Source organism: Pan paniscus, chromosome 19, assembly GCF_029289425.2.
Source record: "Pan paniscus chromosome 19, NHGRI_mPanPan1-v2.0_pri, whole genome shotgun sequence".
Classification (NCBI taxonomy): Eukaryota; Metazoa; Chordata; class Mammalia; order Primates; family Hominidae; genus Pan; species Pan paniscus.
In genome coordinates, this window is record NC_073268.2 from 34,738,003 (window position 1) to 34,762,093 (window position 24,091).

At 41.3% G+C, this 24,091-nt stretch overlaps 1 protein-coding gene across 9 annotated transcripts in view; it reads left to right on the top strand.

The window, feature by feature from the left end:
• Window positions 1-24,091, top strand: part of SSH2 (slingshot protein phosphatase 2) — a 303,596-nt gene that overhangs the window by 211,210 nt on the left and 68,295 nt on the right. For 8 of the 9 annotated variants that reach the window (XM_008965166.3, XM_003812708.5, XM_034942143.3 and 5 more), the window contains 2 exons: window positions 14,963-15,066; window positions 22,511-22,575. In XM_008965166.3, coding sequence (XP_008963414.1) covers window positions 14,963-15,066; window positions 22,511-22,575 — 169 coding nt within the window. Of the gene's footprint in view, window positions 1-11,920; window positions 12,088-14,962; window positions 15,067-22,510; window positions 22,576-24,091 lie in introns of all 9 variants that reach the window. The other variant, XM_055101359.2, reaches the window with a different exon arrangement.

The following is a 24,091-nucleotide window of genomic DNA, read 5'->3' on the forward strand; positions in this document are numbered from 1 at the left end:
AAGAGTGTATATAGAACAAGGAGAGGAGTGGTGACGAAATCGTGGAAGACATCCTATTTAAGAAGTTGACAAAAGAATAGGAGCTCACAAATGAGTATGTGAAGGAATAGTCAGAAACATAGAAGGAATAATAAGAAAGTTTCAAGAAGATGGATGGTTGTTAACCATATCAAATGGTCAGGCATTTGATAAGGACTGAGAAAATGTTCATTGGATTTTACAAGCAAAAGAAAATCCCAATTACAATGTGTTGGAAAGTGAATTACAAATGAGAAAGTAGAAACACTGAAACCCTACACCACTTGCCCTTCTCTACCTCTTTGGTCTCATTTTCTACCACTCATTGTTGGCTAACTACATTTCAGTGCCCCTGACCTCCTTGCTAATTCCCAAGCTAGCCAGTTATTCTTCTGCCTCAGGGCCTTTTATATCTGCTGCTCCCACTACCTTTTTTTCAGATAGCACAAGCTGTGTTGCCCAGGCTGGTTTTAAACTCCTGGGCTCAAGTGATCCTTCCACCTCATCCTCCAGAGTAGCTGGGATTACAGGTGCACACCACCATGCCTAGCTCCCCCCACTGCCTTTAATGTTCTTTTTCCAAACAGCTGCATGGCTGCCTCCCCTAATTCCTACAGATCTCTGTTTAAATGTCAGCTTAGTGAAGAGATTTTCCCTGCCATAGCTTATAACACAAGTAAGTATACACAGCAGCACTCCCTGTTACTCTTTCTCTGCTTCATTTTTCTCCATAGCACTTAACACCATCTCATGTCTAAAATGGCAGCCACTGCTCATCTCTGGCCAGTTGTTGCTAGATGGACATGTGTGTTCAAATTTTATGATTTTTCAAAAGAAGCTGGATTTTTAAGTACAATTAATTGTCAATGGGCTGAGCGCAGTGGCTCACACCTATAATCTCCTCACCTTGGGAGGCCAAAGTGGGAGGATTGCTTGAGTCCAGAAGTTCTAGACCAGCTTGGGCAACATAGTGAGACCTCATCTCTATAGAATATTAAAAAATTAGCCATGCATGGTAGCATACACCTGGAGTCCCAGCTATTCAAGATGCTGAAGTGGCAGGATTGCTTGAGCCTGTGAGGTTGAGGCTGCAGTGAGCCATGAACACACCACTGCCCTACAGCCTGGGTGAACAGAGTGAGACCCTGCTTCAAAAAAATTGTCAATAAATTTATGTTTCAAAGCACTTTGAAGGTCAAACAGACTCTCTGTTTTAAGGGCGGTGGATAGGGTAGGGTTACTGACAAAGGATATGGAACTGGAATGGTCAGAGAGTTACCAGAGGGACTTAATGTCTTAGAAACTGAGGGGAGCAGGGGCAGGGTAGTCAAAAAGGAGAAAGTGATTTGCCAGTACACATTAGGTATTAAATGAAGAACAGAAATTGATGCTAAGCTAAAGACCGGGGGTCTTTGTCTTTAGGATCTATCACTGGGGAAATCATTGGCAAACTTAGAGTGGGGGAGGAGTTTCAGAGGAGTGGTGAGACAGAAGCAAGATGCCAGTGGGTAGAAAAATTGACTGGCAAGGGAAGAAAATGGGGACAGCAAGTAGACACTTCCTTCTTAATAAAGAGAACTTAGACTTTCAGCCGGAACTGCCATCTTCCAGTAATTCACCAAAATAACAAACACAAAGGGAAAGAGGAGAGGCACCCGATATATGTTCTCTAGGTCTTTTAGAAAAGATGGAGTTGTTCCTTTGGCCATGCATATGCGAATCTGTAAGAAAGGTGATAATGTAGACATCAAGGGAATGGGTACTGTTCAAAAAGGAATGCCCCACAAGTGTTACCATGGCAGAACTGAAGGAGTCTACAATGTTACCCAGCATGCTGCTGGCATTGTTGTACACAAGTTGAGGGCAAGATTCTTGCCAAGAGAATTAATGTGTGTATTGAGCACATTAAGCACTCTAATTAATGTGTGTATTGAGCACATAAAGCACTCTAAGAGCCAAGACAGCTTCCTGAAGCACGTGAAAGAAAATGATCAGAAAAAGAAGCCAAAGAGAAAGGTACCTGGGTTCAACTGTAATAAATAAATAAATAAATAAGAACTTAGAACACAGGATCAAGTTAAGGTTTGGGGGCATGGAGGTTGTTTTCTTTTAAGGGTATGAGAGACCAGACTTAAGCATGTTTCCAGGCTGAGGAGAAGTAGTCACTGGAGAGAGAAAACTAGGAGATGAGGGAGTGGGACCAAGGACATAGGTCACATCATTCTCTCAGATTGGAGAAAGGAGATAAGTCTGCAGGTGAGAGAAAGTAATTGAGAGAAATCACACTAGCTAGCCTCCATTTTCTTGGTAGTATAGAAGGCCAAGTTAACTGTGGAAAGTTGAAGGAAACAGAAGTTGCAATGGGACTTTGGGAGAGTAGAGAGGGTTTGGAATAACAGTGGAAAGGAGTAGGAGAGGGAGCTGTCCAGAGGTGTTAAGTGCCCCGCTGAGTCAAGTCAGTGTCATTGCTGTCGTCTCTGATATCCTTGCACTGAGACCGTGAATGTGCTGTGGCATCCAGAGACATGGTTTCTTATCTCCTTAAGTGTTCAGCTGCTTTTCTTTCATTTATTCCACATATAATTACTATAATTGCTAAACATTTATTTAGTGTCAGGTAATGTGCTAAACAATAGAGAGTTACTGCTCAGACATGTAATAATAATAAATAACACATCAAATAACCGTACCATTTTAAGCTGTAGTATTATGAAGGGAAATCAGGAGCAAAGAGAATAGACTATAGGGAAACCAGTTAAGAAATAGGACATGGAGGCCAGGTGCAGTGGCTCACGCCTGTAATCGCAGCACTTTGGGAGGCTGAGGCAGGTGGATCACGAGGTCAGGAGATCGAGACCATCCTGGCTAACACAGTGAAACCCCATCTCTACTAAAAATACAAAAAATTAGCCGGGCGTGGTGGCGGGCACCTGTAGTCCTAGCTACTCGGGAGGCTGAGGCAAGAGAATGGCATGAACCTGGAAGGCGGAGCTTGCAGTGAGCCAAGATCACGCCACTGCACTCCAGCCTGAGCAACAGAGCGAGACTCCATCTCAAAAAAAAAAAAGAAAGAAATAGGACATGGGACTAGGTTGGTTAGGAAAGAAAAAGCCAAAAGGAGGTTGATAGCTAGAAAAAACTGAGGAATCACCGGGCGCAGTGGCTCACGTCTGTAATCCCAGCACTTTGGGAGGCCGAGGCTGGTGGATCACCTGAGGTCAGGAGTTCAAGACCAGTCTGGGCAACATGGTGAAACCCCGTCTCTACTAAAAATACAAAAATTAGCTGGGCACAGTGGTGCGTGCCTGTAATCCCAGCTACTCTGGAGGCTGAGGCAGGAGAATTGCTTGAGCCCAGGAGGCGGAGGTTGCAGTGAGCCGAGATTGCACCATTGCACTTCAGCCTGGGTGGGCAAGACTCTGTCCCAAAAAAGAAAAAAAGAAAGAAAAAATTCAGGAATCAGGGGTCTAGGAGTCTCCCTCAGCTTGAAGAGGGAGTGAGCACATGGGAATTACAAGGAGAGGGAGTTGTAATCAGAAAGTGAGTTTAATTTCTGAAATTAAGTCCACCAAGAACTCGTGACTTCCAGAGGGACCTTGTGAATTAGAAGTCTAAAAGGAGTAAAGGTCTTTGAAGACCAAGAGGATGAGAAATTTTGAGACAAAGTTGTTGGATGTTCATCTGTATGAACACTGAAATATCTTAAGATTATAGTAGGATTTGGGGAATTGGGGAAAGAAGATTGGACAAGATAAGGGGTTAAAAAAAGAGTGACAAGGATATCAGAAGGTAACAGCAACAAAGAACAGAAGATGACCTTAGCCTCAAAGACACATTGCCAAGGGTGAAAGAGAATGGTCTGAAAGCAGGGTTTGACACTTAGGCCAAATGCTTGAAAGCCTAATTTGCATTTCTTCTGCGGGTGTGTTTTTAAATACCTGGGAAGGTATTTGTTGAATCATGCAAATGAAATTATTTTTTAAATGCTGAACAGTTTTTCTGAGTTAATCTCCTTTCATTTTGTTTGTTTATTCCCACCTATTTTAAACTTGGTGCCATGTCTTGGTTACTAAGAGACATGTTGGTCATCATCATGTCTCTTAGTAACCAAGACATCCAGCATTTTAAATACTAAGAAAGAACTTTTCAGGTCATTTACTTTTGAGTCCAGACAGCTTTTAAATTTTTCCATTTTGAAAAAGTATTTACATCTAGAATTTAGGGCTGCAGGACCAAGAAGCTTTGTTGATTCAGTCTGTAAGGGAAATGGGTTCCTTTGAGCTGAGGCAGTTTCTCCTCTCTTTGGAGGAGGACCTTCTCAAAAACAAAACTCTCCACCACTGTCAGTTACCAGGAGGACCTGGGTCAGTTGTGTGTTGGGAAGTTACTTGAGACCAGTTCCTTTCCTGAGCACCTAGGTTTTTGTTTGGGGGTGAGGGAGGTGGTGGTTATTTTTGGATGGTGACTGGAGGCAAGACTGAGGCTGAGCCTTGCTAGGGTGGCTGCACAGAGAGGAAGACAAGAAGACAGCAGTGGTGTCATGAGAAGGTCTGGTCTCTTGGATCTTAGCAAACTCAGAAGTGTTTTGTAGCAAGGCTGCTTGGTATAAGTCCAAGAATGGTGGCTACCTGGAGGAATGGGATAGGGTGTGTTCTTTTCAAAGGTATTCAGAAGTCAAAATTATTTTAGATCTGTGCTTGGTCTCACAAGACATGGTGAATTAGGCCCAACTACTTCCATTTAGAGCCCTGCCTTAGACTCCCTAAAGGCCCTGCAGCTCTGATCTTTCATGATTTGGTAGTAATTTAAAACTCAAACCAAAAGCTAAAAGCTAAAAAAAAAAAAAAAAAGAAAGAAAGAAAGAAAAAGAGAAACAGAACAAGCATCATACCAAGCTTTGCAGTGAAATCCTGCCTTTGTTCTCTTCAGATGAACTGACCAGTGGCGTTTTCTTTGGGGGGGGGGGGTTTGTTTGTTTGTTTGTTTTGAGACGCTGTCTCGCTCTGTTGCCCAGGCTGGAGTGCAGTGGCGCGATCTCGGCTCACTGCAGCCTCCGCCTCCCGGGTTCAAGCAATTCTCCTGCCTCAGCCTCCCGAGTAGCTGGAATTACAGGCGCATGCCACCACACCTGCCTAATTTTTTATATTTTTAGTAAAGATGGGATTTCGATGTTTTAGCCAGGATAGTCTCGAACTCCTGATGTCGTGATCCACCCGCCTCAGCCTCCCAAAGTGCTGGAATTACAGGCATGAGCCACCATGCCCAGCCTCGACTGGCAGTGTTTTTAACTGCTAGTTGTTTAAGCTATTATTTAGCAATATGTCCTGTTGTAATAACATCGAACACAGAATAAAGGGTTAAAGTGCTGCCCAGAGTGTCAGATGACATGGGGGCTTAAGCCCGGCCCTACTGCTAACTAGCTATGTGATTTTAGGGTAAATCAGTAAATTCTCTGGGCTTCAGTTGATATATTAGATTCTCTGTTACAAGCTCATAAATGTTTTGTTTTGTTTTGTTTTTGAGACAGTGTTACTCTGTCGCCCAGGCTGGAGTGCAGTGACGTGATCTTGGCTCAGTGCAAACTCCACCTCCCGGATTCAAGCAATTCTCCTGCCTCAGCCTCCCGAGTAGCTGGGATTACAGGCACATGCCACCATGCCCGGCTAATTTTTGTATTTTTAGTAGAGATGGGGTTTCACCATGTTGGCCAGGCGGGTCTCGAACTCCTGACCTCAAGTGATCCACCCACCTTGGCCTTCCAAAGTACTGAGATTACAGGCGTGAGCCACCGCGCTCAGCCAGAAATGAATTTTAACTATCATAAGTAAAATATTTGTCAGAAAGTTGTCAGACATCCTAATGGGAGGCTAGAGGACCAAACTTAGAGAACAGACATATGAAAGGAAAATAAATCTCAAAATCATCACCCAAATCATCACCAAGCCAAAGGGAAAAGTCAAGCTGGGAAGTGCTTAGGGCAAAACTGCCCCCCATTCTATTCCTAAAAAGATAGCTACTAAGATTTTTTAAAGCTACATACCTCCCTCACAAGGAATTTCCTTGTGGACAAAGGACAGACAGAACTCAAAGTCATCCCTCCTCTGCCCAGTGAAATAAATGCAAACCTGATTGCCTTCTTTGGAAAGGCTAATCAGAAACCCAAAAGAATGCAACCATTTGTCTTGTATCTGCCTATGACCTGGAAGTCCTCTCCCCACTTCGAGTTATCTCCCCTTTCTTGACAGAACCAGTGTACATTTTACATATATCGATTGATGTCTCATGTCTCCCTAAAATGTATAAAACCAAGCTGTGCCCCGACCACATTGGGAACATGTCGTCAGGACCTCCTGAGGCTGTGTCACAGGCATACATTCTTAACTTTGGCAAAATAAACTTCCTAAATTGACCGAGACCTGTCTCAGATATTTGGGGTTCAAAGGAAAGAGCTAAGGTCATCCAGGGAAGACCAGGGAGCAGGAGCAGAGTGTCCCATACCTCGACACTCCCCATGTATCTAAAGCAGTACGAATAATGGGGTATGGTCCCAGGGGAGAGTTTCCAGGGGAGATTCAGATTCCACGGGGAGAATTTCCAACTGCCAGATGTAAGCCACATTCCAGCTTCCTACAAAACCCCTTGCAGTTCCAGAGTTGGACGCCACCAGAACCACATTTGAATGGATTCCCCAAAAGGAGAGTAGGGTGATATTGAAAAAGATAAATCTATTGCTGAATAGCCAAAACCAACAAATGTCAAAGCAGATGTGCCCCATCTGTAAAAGCTAGAAGGTTAATTGTATGACCAATGGTAAAATTATTGATCCTAAATTATGTCTCTGTCAGACATTTCTAAGATGCACATGGTTAAAGCAAAAATGGAATTAGAAGATCGTATCAGTAAGTGAACATTCAAAATGAACAGAACAAGTAATTTTGGTTTTTTGTTTTGTTTTTGCCTTCCATTGATGATCTGTAGTGAAAAGACCAGGAAGTTTCGTCCAGATTGGAATTTGTCTCTCAATCTTGAACAAACAGATCCTTTTTCCCCCCTTCAGTTTTAGGAAATGGGAAAAACAGATAGCTGCATCCTAGTATAGTTGTGCTGGGCATTGTGCAACAGAGTTTAAGTGGAAGATGAGCTGGAACTAAGTCTGATGGTTATCGTTAATGAGTAAGAACCAGAGTCCTAAGCTCTTCTCTGCTTCGGCCGGTAATTGGTTTACTCATGTGGCCCAGTCTCTGCTGGTCTGGTGATAAGGAGATAAATAATCCTGACTCTTGCATTCAGAGGCATGTGTCTGGGAAGTCAATGCCCTCAGGGAGAGGGTTCCAGGTATGGCTGGGCATTCTAGTATTCAATGTTTGGTCATGCTGCAGGGGTAGGGCGGGAATGTCTAATTACAGAGAACATTACGATATATGAGTTTGGATTTTCTCCTGTTGTATTCTAAATTCCTTTAGGATTACAGAATCACATTTTCTTCACTACCTAGAGGTGTACTTTTGACTTTTGAAGCCAGGTTGCATACATCAAGAAACAATTATTTTTCCTTCCAGTTTTAGGGTTTTGGCCAGATTTTTTCATTAGGCATTAGTATTGATAGCTGTGTAATTCCTTGAACTCTGGTCTGATATTTGAAACTTTTTATTATGAAATTCCCTGTCTGTGGTGTGGTCACACCAAGTGGGAACATGAATTCCTTTCCACCTAGTGGGGTTTACAGAAGCTGTCCTAGCACCTTGAATCTGAAAATTCGTTGAAAAACAACGAAGCAGAGAAGGCTTATCAGGAGGGGAAAAATATTGGGAGAGTGGAATGTATTTGAAAGTTTTTGCTAGATGAGTATTCTTCAAGACAAAAGTATGAGTTCAGATTATGTGTGGTACTTGAATTTAACATAAATACCAACCAACTCACTTTGTGCAATAATACTGCATGCAGTCGTTATTACACAATAATTTGCCTGCTAATTTTGGCTTCAAGCAGAAATATCAAACCAACTCCAGAGTTTGGCATTACAAACATAAACATGAAAATCTGCTTCCTTCGTTTTAGTATAACATCTACTTTGTGCCACTTGATTTCTCATAGTAAATGAGCCATTTCTTCTTATATGTGTGCATGTAGAACAGTGGAATTTCTATCCAACTGATGTTCAGCAGTTAGGCCAGGTATGTTGTTGCTTTGTTTTGCTTCCTTGACCTTCCTGCTGGTCATGGATGATCACCCTGGCCACATTCCTCAAAGATTATTTCAACCTCAGAACAGTTAAATATTTTCTTCCCTTAGTTGACCTTTTTCTCCACACTTTGTCTAAGAAGAAACTACCAGTTAACAAATGTCATACTTTAGGAAGTGATTTTGATCAGAAAGGATTGTCACAGAGCACTTTCCCAAATATATTTAAAGCCGAGTGCTCTTTCCTCCATTTTTTGAGACTGAGATGCCACTGTCATTCCCAACAGATATTACAACTTGCTCTACTGTCCAGCCCAGCTGGATTCATCTCAGACATGTTCTTTATTCCCCTCAGTGTAGTCTTTCTGTTTATGGCCTTGTTGGGGAAGTGGTGGGGAAAATGAGAAGAGTTGGAATCCGAATGAATTTCAGTTCTTTTCTCTCACTCCTGTACTCTACATTTTTTTTTTGAAATGGAGTTTCGCTCTGTTTCCCAGGCTGGAGTGCAGTGGCGTGATCTCAGCTCACTGCAAACTCCACCTCCAGAGTTCAAGCAATTCTCTTGCCTCAGCCTCCCAAGTAGCTGGGATTATAAGCGTGTGCCACCACACCTGGCTAATTTTTGTATTTTTAGTACAGACGGAGTTTTGCCATGATGGCCAGGCTGGTTTTGAACTCCTGGCCTCAAGTGATCCACCCTCCTTGGCCTCCCAAAGTGCTGGGATTACAGGCGTGAGCCACCACACTCAGCCCCTGTACTCTACTTTTAAATTCTATTCTGTTGAAAAGGTGTGTAGGTAAGACATTGTATTTCATCCGCCATAAACTATATCATAAAGCGAAAACAACATGGTAGAGCATGATTTGGAGCATAAGCTTTCAAGTCAAATCTTGGTTTGAATCCTTGCTCTGAGGCTTACTAGCTGTATAGATTTTAGGCAAGTAACTTATGATCTCTGAGCCCTCAGTCTCTTACATGTATATTGGGGGTAAAAATAGTACCTACTTCATAGAATTGTTAGGAAGGTTAAATAAAGTAATGTAAAATGCACCTAGCATACAGTAGATACCTAGTTGAGTTAGTTATTATTAGCTCTCTCTCTCTCTATATATATATATATATATATTTCTTAACTAGGGATGACTTTCCCCTTATTGAGCAAGCAATCTATGGCAAAGAGAAGCATAGATGTTTTTAAGTTATAAAGACTCTGGAGAACTTCACTGTCAGGAGTGCTCTATTAGAAAGGTGATTCTGTCATTTTTGTATCAAGCAGCTAATTATTCTCTTTAGATCAAGAAAATAGTATTCTCTTTATCTCATTCATTCCTTACTGTGGGGGTTCTTAAGTCCTTCGGGGTTATATTTAACTTAGGTATCTGTAATCACATACAAATGACTTCATAGAGTTTACTGTAGTTCTGTTTCTGTGCCAGACTCTACAGAACTAGTCAATTCAGAAACATGAAAAAGTTTTCACGTGCCTTCGTGCCTTTCTAAAGAACCGGTTTTTTTTGTTTGTTTGTTTGTTTGTTTGTTTGTTTTTGAAGCAGAGTTCCACTCTGTCGTCCAGGCTGGAGTGCAGTGGCACAATCTCGGCTCACTGCAACCTCCGCCTCCCAGGTTCCAGTGATTCTCTTGCCTCAGCCTCCCTAGCAGCTGGGATTACAGGCACCCGCCACCACGCCTGGCTAATTTTTTTGTATTTTTAGTCGAGATGGGGTTTCGCCATGTTGGCCAGGCTGATCTCGAACTCCTGACCTCAGGTGATCTGCCCGCCTTGGCCTCCCAAAGTGTTGGGATTACAGGTGTGAGCCACCACGCCTAGCAAGAACAGACTTTTTAATTAGACAATTGACAACTCCTTGTCAATTGAATTTTTAAGCAGCTGTTTCAGGAAGACATATTTACATAATAAATCTTTTACTATTCTGGCAAGATATACCAACCTTTTGTCTTACACAAAAGTATATGTGATTAAATTTACATATAATTTTCTTCATATGCAAATAAAGCATTTAATTTTCAAGTGGAATTTTATCTACCTAAACTCTGGTGGTGGTTATAAATTTTGTTTTATCACTTCCATGCTATGAATTTTTTTCTGTTATGATAAGAGATTTTTGTAATCAGCCACACACTTATTTCTGGTCCCCTTGTGACCAACAGAATGTCACTTTTTTGATAACTGAGGGTTCATAACCTGGGGCCATGGAATAAAGAGGATTGATTGTACCATCCAGATTATCTGCCACGAGTCTCTGGGAGCCTGTATCGCGCCTATTATAATAGTATTTAATAGTAGTCTCGGGCTGGGCATGGTGGCTTACACCTGTAATCCCAGCACTTTGGGAGGCCAAGGCGGGCGGATCACTTAAGTTCAGGAGTTCCAGACCAGCCTGGGCAACATGGTGAAACTCTGTCTCCACTAAAAATACAAAAATTAGCCAGGTGTGGTGACGTATGCCCATAGTCCCAGCTGTTCGCGAGGCTGAGGCACGAGAATTGTTTGAGCCCAGGAGGCAGAGGTTGCAGTGAGCCAAGATCTCACCATTGCACTCCAGCCTGGGCAAGAGAGCAAGACTCCATCTCAAAAAAAAAAAAAAATAGTAGTCTGTTGGCCTACCTTGTACAATTTGTTCCATCAGAAAAGTTTATTGACATTTGTGTTTCTAATAGGAAAGCCTCTTTTCTCTTATATGTGAATTTGTGATATTTATACTATATGTGAGTTTGACTCCTGGCCTTTCTTTTATAATCAGGAGTTTCTGGAGTCCAGGTGGCTTTGAACTAACCAACAGCCCTTGTCCAGCTCCTTAACCCTTACTTTGAGAAAGCCCTGCATTCATTTTAAATAACACATTTAGATATGCTTTAAAGCAAGAATGTACTTACGTATGCTTTAAAGCATAAGCAACAAATGTATCTATAAAAAAACAGTATTGCTGAACTCCAAAAACCAGGAAGTTCTTAAAATAGTGTTTGTCAAAGAGAAACTACCTATCTCACAAAAGGAGTGACTGAAGTATGTTCAGTTGTTTTAAACTCTTCAACAAATATACACACTTCTTTTGTAGATGTAGCGAACTGCTTTGTTTACTGGAACCCACAGTGTCCAAAGCTGTTACTTTGCCTGGTGAATAGGTAGAATATTTAGCCTTTATTTTTAAAATATTTTCATTTAGTAAAGCAGCAGTTGCTGTGTTGGCAAAAGTGTGAATTTCATTTCCTGTCTGTGGTGTGGCCCACTCATCCTGTCACTCAGACATTTTGTTTTAGGTTGTTCCCGTAATGTGAGTGGAACAGAGTGACCCACAGTAGGATGGCATGTGAACACCACGGTTGTAACAAGAGACAAGGCTTGTGCAACAGACCACAAGAGAGTAATGCTTTATTTAAAGATGAAAACAAAATAAAATCAAGGCACCACCACCCCCAGCCAGCATGCAAATTTTTAAAGTGACATCTGTGGATTCTTTTGTTTTTAGAAGGTGTGTTTCAGTCTATTTGGCAGGTTACCTCAAAGGTTTTATTAGCTTCATGGACTTTATTAAAGGATAAAATTGAATCAATGTCTGATAACATTATAGAGGTGATTTAACTTCATTTGCTAATCTATCATCAAACATCTTAAAGTCCATTAATCTGCCACATATATTGAGTTATATAATTATCATTTTTACATGTGAGACTTGTCCTAAATTACAATTTCTGCTACAGTGACAGGACAGACATACAGCGTGGAAAAAACTGGGATAAATTCATTCATCCATCACCTATTGTTCAAGCAGCTAATATGTGCCTTACACTATTTCCAGTGCTGCAGCTACAGTGATGCACAAAATTAAGTCCTTGCCCTCTTGGAGCTTATATTCTACTATAGGAAGGTAACCACAACAGGTATACACCTAAATAAATATAATTTTAGTTTATGATAAATATTCTGAAGGAAACAAAACAGAACAACAGGGTAGAGTATGATTGGAATTGGGGGAAGGAGCAGTGATATGTAAGCTGAGACTTACATAATGGTAGGCCACAAGAAAAGTATTCCAAGTAGGGAACAGAAAGCACAAAGTCCCTCAAACATCGAAGAAACAGAAAGAAGAATCGTAGATCATGGTAAACAAAAGGGGAGACGATACAAGATCAGAGGAGTAGTCCTGTAGGATGTTACAGGTCCTTGAAGACCAAGCTAAAGACTGGTTTTTTTATTTACAAGTACAAAAGGAAGCCTTTGGAGGGTTTTAAGCAGGGAAGTGACACTGTACAATCGATGTTTTTTAAGTCACTCTGGTTGCTATTTGGTGAGTAGATAATTGCGGGCAGAAGTGGTTGCAGATAGACCTGTTAAGAAGTTTTTTTTTTTGATACAGCACCTGGGGTTTGTTTCACTTTAGGGGCAAGGTAAAATGGGTGAGGATGTAGAAGAAACAAAATTTGCCACAAATTAAAGCTCAAATGTGATGGGAACATGGGGGCTTACTTATCATAGTTATTCCCTCTACTTTTGTGTATGTTTGAAATTTTCTATAATAAAAGGCTTAAGAAAAACTTTTTAAATAGTGGTCCAAGTAAGGAATGCTGGTGCCATGGACCAGTGTGATAGTGGTGATAGGGATAAGTGGGCAGGTTCAAGATATATTTGAAAGTAAAGCTCACAGGACTTGCTAATGGATTAGATATATATTATAGGAAGGAAAGACACTAAGGATGACTATTAGGTGTTTTGCCTAAACAACTGGGAGAATGAGGCTGGAGAACGAGGCCAGAGATTGACTTGAGGGTGGGGGAACTCAAGAATTTAGTTTTGGCAACGTCAATTTAACATGCCAATTAAGATTTCCAAGTGGAAATACTGAGTAGACAATGTCATTTACAGTCTGCTAGCTAACCTTTAATAGCAGTACTGTACTCAAAAGCAATTTAGAATCCTCTATTAGGTATTTCTAAACTTGGCTATTTGTGAGTTAAGTTCTGTCCTTTCAGATTCTGTGAGAAACTTGATGGATAACTTGAAAGGCTTATTTAGTTTATTGATATGAAATAATTTAGATTTATTTTCTGGTTGTTTGTGGGTATCCACTAGTTTTTGTGTTTTGCTTTTTTTTTTTTTTTTTTTTTTAAGAGACAGAGTCTTGCTCTGTCACCCCAGCTGGAGTACAATGGCGCCATCATAACTCACTATAATCTCGAACTCCTAGGCTCAAGTGATCCTCCCACCTCACCCTCCTGAATAGCTAGGACTATAGGCATGTGATACCACCCCCAGCTATTTTTAAAATATTTTTTTAGAGATGGAGTCTCACTGTGTTGCCTAGCCTGGTCTCAAACTCCAAGACTCAAGCAATCCTCTTGGCTTGGCCTCCCAAAGCACTGGGATTACAGGCATGAACCACTGTGACCAGACCAGTAATTGTATTTTGAATAGTTACTATCCTCAGCAGTAATTCTCCACCTATATTATCATCTTGTGAATGACAAACTCAAGTAGGTTAAACACACTTCCTGCCTACTACTTTTCAGTGAGTATGGGGATACAAGTTGGCAGTAGTAAAATTTTGAGTAACACTTTACTGTTGTGTATATTTTAAACAAATTTTTTTTGCAAACTTTGGACCTATTACTAGTAGCTAAATATTGTAACATACTTCACATCTGATCAGGATGGTATTGAAACATCATTACTGATAACCTTCTACTAATCTACTTATAATAACTAATATTAAGGGCTTTTTACTGTATGCTAGGCACCACTTTAAGAAGCTCTGTTCTCATTGGCTCTTTACAACAACTTCATTTTATTATCCCTGTTTTACAGATAAGGAAATTTAGGCCTACTCTATTAGGAAGAAGTAAAGCCAGGATTCAAACTCAGGCATTCTGGTTTCAGAGCCTGTGCTCTTAACTGCTGCCATGTAATGTATATAGAATATTGTAAGTTTTGGCTGGGTGCAGTGGCTCACATCTGTAGTCCTAGCACTTTGGGAGGCCGAGGCTGGTGGATCACGTGACATCAGGAGTTCAAAACCAGCCTGGCCAACGTGGTAAAACCCCATCTCTATTAAAAATACAAAAATTAGCTGGTCGTGGTGGCTCGCTCCTGTAATCCCAGCTACTCAGGAGGCTGAGGCAGGAGAATTACTTGAACCTGGGAGGCGGAGGTTGTTGCAGTGAGCCAAGATCGCACCACTGCACTCCAGCCTGGGCAACAGAGTGAGACTCCATCTCAAAAAAAAAGAATATTGTAAAGTTTTGTTTCAGAAAACTTGTCTAGAGGCCACACACAGTGGCTCACGTCTGTATTCCCAGCACTTTGGGAGGCCGAGGTGGGCTGATCATTTGAGGTCAGGAGTTTGAGACCATCTTGACCTACATAGTGAAACCCTCTCTACTAATATTCAAAAATTAGCTGGGCGTGGTGACGGGCGCCGGTAATCCCAGCCTACTCGGGAGGCTGAGGCAGGAGAATCACTTGAACCCAGGAGGCGGAGGTTGCAGTGAGCCAAGATCACGCCACTGCACTCCAGCCTGGGCAACAGAGCAAGACTCCCTTTCAAAAAAGAAAAAGAAAGAAAACTTGTCTAGAGTAGACAGGAGCGTATGAGTGAGTAACCACAGCCTCTCTGGATTATGTTTTTACTTCGTTCCGTGAAGTTGGGACTTTGGAATAGAGAAGAGAGAATCCAAAAGTGGTTATCCATCCTACTCTTTGATTTCCTTTCCTAAGTAATTTATTTTCTTTTGACTTTTTCCTTGTAGCATCAGCGAGAGCTTTCTAACTGTCAAAGGTGCTGCCCTTTTTCTACCACGGGGAAATGGCTCATCCACACCAAGAATCAGCCACAGACGGAACAAGCATGCAGGTAATGCTTGCATATACACCATTTCTTTCTTGGTAACTATATCTTTTGTTACATTCTAAAAGGTTGACTACCTCATCCCCATCTCTTCAGAAGTTCTTTAATGGTGAAAGAAAGCATTGTACAGGGCCGTAATGACTTTTACCCTCACAGACCAATTTTTTTAGCGCTTCGCAAAAAGCCTTTTACACATAGTAGATGTTCAATACATTTTTGTTGGAATAATAATAAGACGGTACCAAAATAATGAAGTTATATGGAACTTCTCAGTTAAGATTGGGGTTGTTTTGTTTTGTTTTGTTTTTTTGAGATGGAGTCTCGCTGTGTCACCCAGGGTGGAGTGCAGTGGCACGATCCCAGATCACTGCAACCTCCACCTCCTGGGTTCAAGCGATCCTCCTGCCTCAGCCTCCTGAGTAGCTGGGACTACAGGCGCCCGCCACCACGCCCAGCTCATTTTTGTATTCTTAGTAGAGACAGGGTTTTACCACATTAGCCAGGCTGGCCTCGAACTCCTGACCTCAGGTGATCCGCCTGCCTCAGCCTCCTGAAGTGCTGGGATTACAGACTTCAGCCACCACGCCCGGCCAGGGTTGTTGTTTTTTTTTTTTTTTTTTTTTGAGACAGACCCTCACTCTGTCACCCAGGCTAGAGTGCAATGGCATAATCTCAGCTCATTGCAACCTCCGCCTCCTGGATTCAAGCAATTCTCCTGCCTCAACCTCCCAAGTAGCTGGGACTACAGGCATGCACCACCACATGCAGCTAATTTTTGTGTTTTTAGTAGAGATGGTGTTTCACCATGTTGGCTAGGCTGGTGTCGAACTCCTGGCCTGAGGTGATCCACCCACCTCAGTTATCCAAAGTGCTAGGATTATAGGTGTGAGTCCCCGCACCCGGCCCTCAGTTAAGGTTTTGAGTGTTCAGGTTAAAAATGTTCAGGTGGGCCAGGCACATTGGCTCACAGATGTAATCCCAGCACTTTGGGAGGCCGAGGCAAGAGGATTGCCTGAGTCAAGGACTTTGAGACCGGCCTGGGCAAGATGGTGAAATCCCATCTCTACAAAAAAAAAAAAAAAAAAAAAAAAATTTAAATTAGCCAAATGTGGCCAGGCGCAGTGGCTCACACCTGTAATCCTAGCATTTGGGGACGCCAAGGCAGGTGGATCACCTGAGGTCAGAAGTTCGAGACCAGCCTGGCCAACATGGTGAAACTCTGTCTCTACTAAAAATACAAAAATTAGCTGGGCGTAGTGGCACACTGCTGTAATCTCAGCTGCTCTGGAGGCTGAGGCAGGAGAATCACTTGAACCTGGGAAGCGAAGGTTACAGTGAGCCGAGATCATGCCACTGCACACCAGCCTGGGCAACAGAGCAAGACTCCACTTCAAAAAAAGAAAATTAGTGACGTGTGGTGGTGTACACCTGTGGTCTCAGCTACCTGGGAGGCTGAGGTGGTAGGGTCACTTGAGCCTGGGAGGTTGAGACTGCAGTTAGCCATCTTTGCACCACTGCACTCCAGCCTTGGTGACAGAGTGGGACCCTGTCTCAAAAAAAAAAAAAAAGAGCCAGGCACGGCTCGCGCCTATGATCCCAGCACCTCGGGAGGCCGAGGCAGGTGGATCACCTGAGGTCAGGAGTTTGAGACCAGCCTGGCTAACATGGCAAAACCTCATCTCTATAAAAAATACAAAAATTAGGCCGGGCACAGTGGCTCACGCCTGTAATCCCAGCACTTTGGGAGGCTGAGACGGGTGGATCACAAGGTCAGGAGATCGAGACCATCCTGGCTAACATGGTGAAACTCCGTCTCTACTAAAAATTTTAAAAAATTAGCCAGACATGGTGGCGGGCGCCTGTGGTCCCAGCTATTCAGGAGGCTGAGTCAGGAGAATGGTGTGAACCCGGGAGGTGGAGCTTGCAGTGAGCTGAGATCGCGCGACTGCACTCCAGCCTGGGCGACACAGTAAGACTCCATCTCAAAAAAAAAGAAAAAAAGAAAAAAATACAAAAATTAGCAGGCATGGTGGCGCGCGCCTGTAGTCCCAGCTACTCAGGAGGCTGAGGCAGGAGAATTGCTGGAACCTGGGAGATGGAGGTTGCAGTGAGCTGAGATTGCGCTGCTACCCTCCAGCCTGGGCGACAGAATGAGACTCCATCTCAAAAAGAAAAAAAGAAGTTTAGCTGTTCCCTTGAATCTTATTCAGAATTACTTCAATTAATCAAAGATTCAATTTCTGATTTCTTTCTACTGTCTGGTGATGGTATGAGGAGGAGAATGATACAGAATATACTAAGATAAACTTTTTGCTGTGATAATGAGTCATTATGTCACATATTAAAATGCCAGTGTCTGCTACTTGAATGTATACACTAAAAAGACTGGAAATTTAACCCAGAGGAATCATCAAATGTTCACATAGGAATGAGTATAAGACTCTTGTTTTGAAATATCAACTAACAGTAGTATATGCACTATATTCTTTTATATTGGATTTCTCTAAAATCAGGAACACCTGTGATGATGAGGTTTTAAAAGAACCATAGAAAATGTGTCTTAGGGAGAGAGATCTCCAGGTATAGGATATCCACAGTTTAAGAAGATAACCTGATGCTTCTCTTCTACTGGCAGTCCTTATTTATCATTTTGGGGAAAAAAAATAAAAGTCAGCCTGAGGACACTAATCCTGATCAGTAGTACAGAAAGAGGTGATTGCTTGTTGTCATAAATGTGCCACTTTGACCACTTATGACCTCCAGGAGTGAAAAAAATTGTAATTACTAAGAAAGGAACAAAGATTACGATAACCTTAAGTGTTTAGGTCAAAGGTAAAAGCCAAAAATATTGGATCCCATTGAGCCAGTAGTTGAGCATAGCTTTAGTCATGATAATCTCGGCTATTTTAGTGGCTGCCCTACTACCTGTTTGGGCCTTCACCTAGTTGCAACTGTGGCAGCTCAGAATCATAATCCATTTTGTTTGGACAATATTTTCCTCCTACCAGAACTCTCCAGCCATGGAAAATTTTTTAGAGTAAGGGAAGAAATAATCTCTTTTGGAAATTAGCTTGGATTACACTTTCTAAAACCTTCCTCCCCAGGGCCCAGTACCAGAGGTCGGGTAGGGGAGGACACTTCCCCAAAAAACTTGAATGTGCGGATGAAGTATGCCCACTAAGCTTTTTATTTCTTTTCAGTGTGGATATTTATCCCTTACAGTAAAAAGAAGACAAATTATTGGTTTAAATCCAGTTTGTCTGACTAGAATGTTGGGCAAATTACTCTATGGCATGTAATAGTTAATGGGGTCAGTGGCTTTTAAAGCTCCTGGCACTGGTTGGCATTTTTCTTTGGTCAAACTTCTACACTCAGCTGCCACCCAGGTTTCTACTTGACATTGTTCACTTAGCTTTCCTCATACTAAAAAGAAAAGCAGATTTAACACAAGCTGAATGGACTTGATTTGTGATCCAGACCGGAACAGATGAGGCAGTGCGAGTATAAACTCAGCTTGTAAAAGCCAGGCTGTCACATAAACTGAAGCTGCCTTGGCCAGGCCCACAGTAACTGCAAGTTGATGGCAGAATTGAGAGCAGATCAAGGGCTTACCTTGTCTAGTTGTACTTCCTTATGCATGTTTCTTGAACTAGTTAGAATTTTTTAACTGGGCTGCATTTGAAATATCCAAATACTATTTTGCAGTCAAAAAAGGGTATTATGGGTGAATGTCTGCCAGTATTTTAAATGGAAACAATGAAAAGTCTATAAAATCCAATAGAAATTTGAAATTTAGCTCCTAGAAATGAAGTATATGGTAGGGAAATGTAGGGAAGGTTATCTTAATGCTATATCAATATATTGCCTTCTGTTAGACTCTGTGAAGAACAGTTGCCCAGTAGGAAATGATATGCAGTTTTCTCAGAGCAGTAAGTACTTTTTGTAGCTGACATACCTGAGCTTCCAACTCACATAAGAAGGCTTACTTGAGTAGGACTCCTGGTTTTTGTCTGAGCTTCAAATAAGCCAGCTGAATCTTTGGGCCAGTAGTGTTTGGAGTGGGGACTTTGGGCTGCTATTTAGGGTTCTCCTCCAGAAGTTCTCCATCCTAAAAATCCTTTCCTCTGGTTATTTCTACTGGTAGGACAGAAGGAAACTTAATTTCAAAGAAGCTCAGCCCTGGTGCAGTGGTCTGTGCCTGTAATCCCAGCATTTTGGGAGGCCGAGGCAGACAGATTGCTTGAGCTTAGGAGTTTGGGACCAGCCTGGGCAACATGGTGAAACCTCATCTCTACAAAAAATACAAAAAATTAGCTAGGCGTTGTGGTGCACAACACCTAGGGTAGTTAGTCCTGGCTACCCTGGAAGCTGAGGTGGGAGGATTGCTTGAGCCCAGGAGGTCACAGCTGTAGGGAGCTGTGATAGCGCCACTGTACTCCAGTCTGGGTGGCAGAGTAAGACCCTGTCTCAAGAAAAAAAATAAAATAAAAAGTATCCTCAGTTGCTTAACTCAGTTGCAACTTGTAACTCCAGTAGCTTTTCACTGTTTATACCTAACACTTTGTCTCCTCATACTTGTTCTTTTATTTTTTGTTTAACAGCTTTATTGAGATATAATCCACATACCATATAATTCACCCAGTTTACTCATTTAAAGTGTACATGCATTGGTTTTTAGAATAGTCACAGAGTTGTACAGCCATCACCACAATCTAATTTTAGAACATTTTTATCGCCCTGAAAATAAACCCGATGTCCATTAGCAGGCACTCCCTATTTCTCTCACCCTCTCTACCAGCCCTAAGCAACCACTAATCTACTTTCTGTCTCTATAGATTTGCCTATTCTGGATGTTCTGTAAATGGATTCATATAAATGGATTTTTGAGTTAGGCTCCTTTTACTTAGCATGTTTTCAAAGGTCATCCATGGTATAGTATGTATCAGTACATCATTCCTTTTTATGACCAAATAATATTACATTTTGTGGATAATACCACATTTTATTTATCCATTCATCATTTGATAGACATTTGAGTTGTTTCCACTTTTTTGCTATTATGAATAATGCTGTATATAGATGTGTGTACAACTTTTTGGGTGGACATACGTTTTCATTTCTCTTGGGTTTGTGCATATGAGACTTAGATTGTGTCCCTGGCCTTGAAATGTAGTAGAATGGATCTGGCCAAACATAATGACTCTCCATTTTAATTTTGAAAATTGAAAGATTCTGCAATATGGAATTAATTGGTCAGAAGCCAGCAGTGAAAACCATCCTTTTTGGTTTGGGGTGGGGGAGTTGTTTGGTTTTTGTTTATTTATTTATTTCAAGACCTTAAATATAAGGTCTTGCTCTGTCACCCAGGCTGGAGTGCAGTGGCATGATCATAGCTCACTAGCCTCAAGCAGTCCCCCGCTTCAGCCTCCCAAAGTGCTGAGATTAAGAAAACTATTCTGTATGAGAAGGAAAGAGGGAGAAGAAAGGAAAGGCTTTCAGACTTGCTGACCATTTAGACAAACGCACCAACCCGTTTGCCAACCTATTTTTTTTTCTTCCTGCCTCTATCCACTTCTTGTACATAACAGTATTTCATCTCATAATTAACAGCTATTAGTTAACTGAAGGAAAATTATGTAGATTTCAAGACCAATGTGAGAACAAGTTATACTGGCATTCATGGTTATGTGACTATGTCAGTCACCTTAGACTTTAATAAGGGCAAGATCTGAGTCGGCAAGAATGAGGTTTTTTTGTTCACAGATTTTCATAATTTATGATAGTACATTATTTATCTCCTGCTATCTAAAGCCTCAGATTTCCTAGGAATATGAGGAAATCTATAATAGTTAAAACAAAGAAATTTCAACTTAGTTTGACAAGATGTATAAGAACAAGTGAAGATTCAAATAATGGTTGGCCATTTTAAAGAACCTAATAATATGTTCAGGAGAATATATATCCCTTATGTGGCATACTTAATATATACTCTCATTGGCCAGGCACTGTGGCTCACACCTGTAATCCCAGCACTTTGGGAGGCCGAGGCAGGCGGATCACAAGGTCAGGAGATCAAGACCATCCTGGCTAACACGGTGAAACCCCATCTCTACTAAAAATACAAAAAATTAGCCGGGCATGGTGGCAGGCGCCTGTAATCCCAGCTACTCAGGAGGCTGAGGCAGGAGAATGATGTGAACCTGGGAGGCGGAGCTTGCAGAGCAGAGATCGCACCACTGCACTCCAGCCTGGGTGACAGAGCGAGACTCTGTCTCAAAAAATACACACACACACACACACACACACACACGTACGTATATATATACATACATAGGTGTGTGTGTGTGTGTGTGTATATATATATATATGTATATATGTTTTTGAGACAGAGTCTCGCTCTGTCGCTCAGGCTGGAGTGCAGTAGCGCAATCTCGGCTCTGCAAGCTCTAGCATGAGTTTTAATATTTTTTTGAGATGGAGTCTCGCTCTGTCGCCCACACTGGAGTGTAGTGACTGATATTATAATGACAGTATATATATACACACACATATATGTGTATATATATTTATATGTATGGATATGTATAAATATATATGTATAAATATAAATATATATTTATATGTATGGATATTATGAGAGTATATATATACACATATGTGTATATATGTATGTATATTTATATACATATATGCATGTGTATATACATATATATACATGTGTGTATATATATATTTTTTGAGATGGAGTCTCACTGTGTGTATGTATACGTATATACATATACGTGTGTGTGTGTGTGTGTGTATATATATACATACTCTCATTATAATATCAGTCACTACACTCCAGCGTGGGTGACAGAGCGAGACTCCATCTCAAAAAAAATTAAAATAAATAATATCAGTCACTAATATGAAAATCATTTTAAACTATTGACCTTATTCTAGGGAGAATCCAAAAGTCTTCCTAGGTCAAATGCAACCGAAGCATATAATTATAGAAATAGGAATGAAAAAATGGTTAGCTTTTTTAAAGTTATGGATAATTCCTCTAACACTACACTACTACACCCATTTTCAAAGTGCCCTCATTGCTACCTTCAGTGGGCCCAAAAACAGCCAGTGGGTGCTACTTCTGCCTAACAGATCTCACCAACAAGTCTCTCATGAACATCCACCATAATACAAAACTGAGACTGGTCTCAAGTGTACCTTTCATAGAACAGACATAAATTTTAATGTAGTATAGACTAAAAGCAAATGTATTAAGATGCAGTCTAGCAGTCTGTCTTTCCATTTTAAAACAAGTTAATAATCATTTAATTTCTATGTCTAATTAGAGTCCTTTAATGAATCAGAACTTTCTTTTACAAAAGTCACTAAAGTAGAAGGAATCCTCTCTGTCAACATTAGAATGGAGAATAATCATCCTTTGGTTTGTAAATTTCACCAGGCGATCTCCAACAGCATCTCCAAGCAATGTTCATATTACTCCGCCCAGAAGACAACATCAGGCTGGTAAGTTAGTGGTGTCATCATAATTTTCTTCCTCAAAAGACTATCTAAGATAGCCAAAATTGAACAGTCATTTTTACATCCCAACACAGTGCTGGGAACTATGTGAAGTAAGAGAGAAGATAATGTGGAGTGTTGTGAAATAATTTGATGGTTTAAGACTGTTGGTAAGCACCAATTTGTAAGTTATTAACTATAATAACAATTGAAGTTCAGAAAATGGAGAAAAACCTTGGGGATTTGACCTAGATTAGGAAGATTTATGTAGTCAGTGGAGCTTGAGCTGACTCTTGAAAGATGATGAGATTTGGATTGGTAGAAGGAAATTATTCTAGATAAGGACTTAAGCAAAAACACACATAGGGAAGGACAAGGAGGGAGTGAAATGGCCAAAGATTGATGCTGGCTTCAGACTCAGGAGACGTGGACTTAGGTCTTTACTAATCATACGATACTGGACAAGTTACTTTACCCTGTCTGTGCCCATTTCCTCATCTCCTGACTACCTCTCACGTTGAGAGGGTCAACTGGACATGAAAACATACTGCATAGTGCAAAATGCTGTCTAAGTATGGGGATTATTATTATGATTATTGGGAAGATAGAGACTAGAAAACAAGGCAGGCAAATATGGATTTAGTGCTGTAAACTGGAGGTCTCAAACTGGCAGTGTATAGGCCAGAGATACATTTTGTTTGGATCACAGTGTTTTTTTAAAAAAACGTAAGCCAGAATTTTAAAGTTAGATGAGATGTAGCATGGGTTCTTAATTTACCATAATCCTCTTTGTGAGACGGAGTCTTGCTCTTTTGCCCAGGCTGGAGTGCAGTGGCACAATCTCGGCTCACTGCAACCTCCGCCTCCCAGGTTCAATCGATTCTCCTGCCTCAGCCTCCCGAGCAGCTGGGACTACAGGCGCACACTACCACGCTCAGCTAATTTTTGTATTTTTAGTAGAGATGGGGTTTCACCGTATTAGCCAGGCTGGTCTCGAACTCCTGACCTCGTGATCCACCCACCTTGGCCTCCCAAAGTGCTGGGATTACAGGCGTGAGCCACAGTGCCCAGCCCCTATTGTCTTCTTAAGTCAAGTGTCACCATTTGTCATCATTCCTGCACTGTTGTAGTAATACCTCCAATAAAACTAGGAAAACAAAACTGAGATGACCATATTTCTTTGTGGAAATTGGAAAGTATTTCTACCCATTCAATATTCACGTGACTTACTTTCCTTATTTACATTTCCCATCTGAGCCTCTCAGGGGTGTCCAGTCATTTGGCTTCCCTGGACCACACTGGAAAAAGAAGAATTGTCTTGGGCCACATATAAAATACACTAACGATAGCTGATGAGCTTAAAAAAAAATCACAATATCTCATAATGTTTTCAGAAAGTTTATGAATTTATGCTGGGCCACATTGAAAGCCATCTTGGGCCACGGGTTGCACAAGCTTGCTGCCTGCTCTAGATTACTAACTAAAGGTAGTACCTCTCCCTTTTCAATAAGCACTTGTGAAA